Below are 5626 nucleotides of genomic sequence, written 5' to 3' on the forward strand. Positions count from 1 at the left end.
ACACACAGACACACACGCACACACACACACGCACGCACGCACGCACAGACACACACACACACACACACACACACACACAGACACACAAACACACACACAGATGCACACACACACAAACGCACACACAGACACACACACAAACACACACACAGACGCGCACACACACACACAGACACACGCACGCACGCACACACAACCACACACACACAGACACACACGTCATGCAGCTGCAATACGTTTAGCAATATAATGGCTAATGCATGTGAAGAAAAATGGAAAAAATATTTCATAACTGGGAAAAATCCCCAAATTTTCCAAAAGTTTCCAAAAATCAATCCCAGAAAGTTTACAAAATTTCTGGAAAGTTTTGGAAATTTTCTGCTTTTTTGCAACCCTATTCAAAAACATAAATATACGTGTGTGTGTGTGTATGTGTGTGTGTATGTGTGTGTGTCTGTGTGTGTGTGTATGTGTGTGTGTGTGTGTGTGTGTGTGTGTGTGGAAGCTGTTCCATACTTTGCAGAAATGCTGCCGGTTTGCTCTCAGCTTTGGGAGGTTTCGCAGGCACAGCTTTATTGTAATCTGTTGAGAAAACAAGCTGAATGAACACAGAACACATCGTGAAGAGCAGCGCTCCAATCCTCTGACTGTGTGAGAGTTTACCAACCATGTGAACCTCTGGGAGACGTGGACTTCTCTCCCTGCGGATAAATATTTACAGCAGCGTTAATACGATCGTCAGACACGTGCTTATGTACTCGCACACACACTTGAGTAAAATATATACTCACTTTTATATATTCCACTTTATGGATATCTGATGATGCCTAGAAAGAAAAGAAAACTTTTGATGTCTTTCACAACTTAAAACGTTTTAGCATTTCAGATGTGAATGAAGGCCTGTTCAAAGCAGACTGAATATTCGTATACCGTCAATGCAACTGATTTTTAAGTGTTCTAATCTCGTTTCAATCGCACTGCTGAATAAAACTGGCCAACCAATAGGATTTGTGCTTTTAGTCACCGCAGCTGTTACAGTGAGAAGCAGAGGAGCAATCAGCTCTGGTCTCTGTGTTACTGTACTATGGTGTGGTTTTATAAACATAACGGATTAGGAAATCTGAACGGCTGTTTGAAAACATGCAAATGATGTTTGACACCCTGCGTGTCAGAAACGGAAAGTTAAGCCCAAAGTATACTTCGGTTAGGGTCTAGCGTATAATGCACGTGGCACAAATTTCGTCACTAGAATAGTACAACGCAACACTCAATTTGTGTAGCCACGCGTACTTCGTACACCCAGGTCGCACATGCACAATTAATTTGCTTTGCACTAATCAGTTGTTTAGTTTAAAAGAGTGCAAAGCTATTTTTTTGCTCATAACTTCTGGAGAACAATAGAGCAGACGTCGGACAAAGACGGAGCTTTCTAGAGCACATGCGTACGTGTATAAAACATATTTAAGGTTTACGTAGCACTTTATGTCCCAGAGTTATCAGGTTATTTCTGCTTTTCTAAAAGCGCCATCTACTGTCAGAGAGTGAAACTGTCTGCCTTTTGTTAACGCATTGGTCCGAACAGACAAATCTTCATATTTTCACATTTTCATATCTAACATTAGCACTAATTTGGGATAATTGTATCACTAATTTAAATAATTTTTGAATGTGTCTAGATAGCTACAGCTTACAATTTAACTTTTTTTCTGGGGGAAGGTGAGTTAGGGTATATGAGAGTCCATTGTTTTAACCTTTTTTAACAAATCTGACTTTTAAAAAAAACTCTCGTTGTATTTTAAGATCTGTTAGGATGTGCTGAAAGGCTCGGTCCTCAATCTCATGCACTTGAGTCGTTTGACACTGTTATTAGTTTTGATAGAGGACTGTCACACTCTTTACCAGGATGAACACCAATTGGTTTTATTACATGCAGCTTAATCATGCATTGCTAATATTTATAATGGTATGTGTGTGGTTTTTTTTTGACAATGGCTTGGGTGTAAATGTGCAAATGTTTACAGGAAATCTCTACACAGTAATCCAAAGCCATGAGCAATATTCTGCGGGGGTTGTGTAACCTAGTGGTTAGCAATCTGGGGTAGTTACCAAAGGCTTCAAAACCATAAACTGATGCAAAACCTCAGGCTACTGCTAAACTGAGATCTGCCTTTAGCCAAACGATAGATTATCCAGTCACTACTGACACTAGAACAGCAGAGGGCTGCCTGTATTTTACACCAATTCGTCTGATCAGGGGTCAGAAAGGTCAAAGCAGAGTGAGATTTTGAGACTTTTGGCAGCATCCAAGAAGCGAAACATGGGATCATTCCCGCAGCGTTAGAGGAAGTGATGTCAGCACAGGGGTGGGAGGGGTCATCTGACCTACACTGATGACAAGATGCCCAGCAGGGGCAACAGTGTCTCATTCTTGTGACATTGTTGCAATTATTCATCGACATTGTTGACTCAATTCTTCCACACATATAGTAATTATTAAACACGTCTCTTGAGCTCATATTATCTGAGTCACACCACATGATCACAGAAAAGCTAAAAAGTGTGAAAAACACTGTAAAAGAGATGTTGTGTGGTTACAGCAACTAAAATACATGCTTTCCCTTTATAGATGTACAGTAGGTGTGTCAGCACTAGTGAAATGATTGTGTTGGGGTTTTTCCACTGCAAATATTCCCAGAACTATAATCTGAGTGTACGGATGTCTCAGTATTTGGAGCTACATGAACCAAACCTGACGGCCAGGATCTCCAGCATGACTTCAGATGATCTACAGAGCAATCTGAGTCACATGATCCGTGATCTCTGTGGTCTCCTGGAGCCCATTGTAAACACTCATAACATTACTCAAGCTCATGCCCGTGTGTCTCATTTAAGGGTCACACCTGTGATCCTCGGGGGTCAAAAACAGGCCAAAGATGGTAAGCAGAACTTTTATTTTTAATTAAACGAATGCACTATATTTTATTGCAATAATATTGTTTCTTTAATACATTGTATTCTGAGGGAATTCCATGCTCCTAGACAATGTTCACTGCTAAATTGTGTGTTATAGATAGATAGGCTGCGTTTTGACTAGTTGCTTTTCAAATTATTTTCAGGTGTACTTTTACTAGGTTTTGCATTTGGATATATTTAGGCATTATTAAAGAGTACTCCATCAAGGCTGATTTGTAGATTGTACATAATTGCTCTGTATGTTCATTTTTCCCATTCAGATCACAAGTGTGACTATTTTTATTTTACAATGATTTACTCTTTTCTAATCATGTCCGCATCAGCATATATCAAGTGCTACATACCATACCACCAAACGTTTAAAAAATGCAAAACAGAGTATTTTTTGGTCTAAAATGACCAAAGACCTCCAGAGGGTTAACTGAGCATAGCTAATAACTATATGAACTGCATGGAAGAGCGTGATGAGGACTCACCGCGGGCCTGCTGTAGAGATGCCAGATGAATCCAGCCTCGATGAAGACCCCCAGCAGAGCCACGGCCAGCAGCAGGTAGATGACGGAGAGCCGCGGGCCGTCCCTCCTGACGGACACCTGACTCGGGAACGCCTGGCTGTCCACCACGAACACCTTCATGTCTTTATTCACGCTCTCAGCTGCGTCCGCCATGCTGCAGTATGACTGATCTATCAACCCAGCCAAACAACACTTACACCTTCAGACGGGAAACCTCTCTGTCAGAGCGCGACGGCCGGGTCCTCCATAGAGTGTGTGAATGATTCACCGCGGTGTGTGAGAGTCCATCCTCAGCGTGAGCACAGCAAACACTCAAGCATACAGCATCATCTGAGCAGACTCTCCTGAGAGCGACCTGACATCCTCTGACCCTGAACCTCACTGAGCCCAGAGAGAGAGAGATGACCGCCCACTGCTCGCGGAAGGGTGTGTGTCTCAGAGAGAGAGAGAGAGAGAGAGCACTAGGGAGGGGTTCGACAGAGGAAAGAAACTAAAATGAGGAAGTTTTGGCTGACTGATCTATCAACCCAGCCAAACAACACTTACACCTTCAGACGGGAAACCTCTCTGTCAGAGCGCGACGGCCGGGTCCTCCATAGAGTGTGTGAATGATTCACTGCGGTGTGTGAGAGTCCATCCTCAGCGTGAGCACAGCAAACACTCAAGCATACAGCATCATCTGAGCAGACTCCTGAGAGCGACCTGACATCCTCTGACCCTGAACCTCACTGAGCCCAGAGAGAGAGAGATGACCGCCCACTGCTCGCGGAAGGGTGTGTGTCTCAGAGAGAGAGAGAGAGAGAGAGCACTAGGGAGGGGTTCGACAGAGGAAAGAAACTAAAATGAGGAAGTTTTGGCTGAATGATGATAAATCTATGTCACTCCATTTTTACATCTGTCTTCTGAAACCTCTTTGTTTTTGTTCTCCATTTACCTAAAACGTGACTTTTTATTAGTGTTACTTAAAAAGTAACACAATCCTACTTGTCAAATAAAAAAGTAACTTTATTATTATAACTTAAAGTAGTATTGCTTGTTGCTAATCTCATAAAAAGTCACTTAAAGTACCAATATTCTGCTGTCATGAAAAGTAACTTATTATTGTTACTTAAAAAGTAACACAATCCTACTTATTTAATAAAAAATAATTGTTGTTTGTTTAAATTAACAATACTGTGTTAATTTCATCGAAAAGTTACTTTTTGTTGTTACTTAAAAAGTATCAACAAAATATTTTTTGTTTATTGTTACTTGAAACAACAATATCCAACTTATTAAATAAATGGTAACTTTTTTATATTTAACTTCTTATTAGTTACTTAAAAAGTAACAATATCCTGCTTATAAAATAAAAAGTAACTTTTATTATTGTTACTTAAAAGTAGCAATATCTAACTTATTAAATAAAAAGTTACTTTTTTATTGTTGAAGTAACAATTTTGACCTACTTTCATAAAAAAGTAACTTTTTTATTGTTGTTACTTAAAAAGTAACAATATCCTAGTTATAAAATCATTTTTGTTTATTGTTACATAAAACAATATCCAATCTTATTTTAAAAAAAAAATAACTTTTTGTTATTTTTACTTAATGTAACAATATTTGTGCTAATCTCATAAAAAGCTACTTTTTAAAAATTATTACTTAAAAAGTAACAAAATCCTACTTACTGAACAAAAAGTAACTATTTTAGTTACCTAAAGTAACAATACTGTGCTAATTTCATAAAAAGTAACTTAAAAAGTAACAATATCCTACATATAAAAAGTATTGCTACATAACTATTACTTTTTATTGTTACATAAAAAGTAATAATGTCTTAATTATAATATCAAATGACCACTGCTAATGTATGAAACAGGAAGTAACTGATGTTATTTTATTTCATTTCTGTAAATGTATGATGAAATATTGAATTGGTCTGTTCGATCGTTTCCTCACTGCAGTCCTAAAATCACCCTGCTTTCTGTTGGTGTGCATGCAGAGGATGCGTGAAGATCTGCAGAAATCCGGAAAAAGCAAACAACAAAATAGGTGACCACAGGCGCTCTCGCTTATCTGATGACCTAGAGACTAGTGCATTCATGCACACACACACACACACACACACACTCTCTCTCTGTCTCTCACACACACAC

The 5626-nt window shown here is 39.2% G+C and overlaps 1 protein-coding gene across 3 annotated transcripts in view; it reads right to left on the reverse strand.

Annotated features, from left to right (window-relative positions):
- The window catches only part of LOC107719145 (lymphotoxin-alpha-like), a 9790-nt gene that overhangs the window by 1958 nt on the left and 2206 nt on the right, over positions 1–5626 (reverse strand). Inside the window, exons 1-5 of one of the 3 annotated variants that reach the window (XM_016526524.1) lie at positions 4037–4382; positions 3450–3687; positions 792–827; positions 668–701; positions 517–582 (exon numbers count right to left, since the gene is read on the reverse strand). In XM_016526524.1, coding sequence (XP_016382010.1) covers positions 517–582; positions 668–701; positions 792–827; positions 3450–3641 — 328 coding nt within the window. In that variant the 5' untranslated portion in view covers positions 3642–3687; positions 4037–4382. Of the gene's footprint in view, positions 1–516; positions 583–667; positions 702–791; positions 828–3449; positions 3971–4036; positions 4383–5626 lie in introns of those variants that run through there. The other 2 variants (XM_016526532.1, XM_016526516.1) reach the window with 2 other exon arrangements.

This window comes from Sinocyclocheilus rhinocerous, unplaced genomic scaffold, assembly GCF_001515625.1.
Source record: "Sinocyclocheilus rhinocerous isolate Xijiao unplaced genomic scaffold, SAMN03320098_v1.1 scaffold613, whole genome shotgun sequence".
Classification (NCBI taxonomy): domain Eukaryota; kingdom Metazoa; phylum Chordata; class Actinopteri; order Cypriniformes; family Cyprinidae; genus Sinocyclocheilus; species Sinocyclocheilus rhinocerous.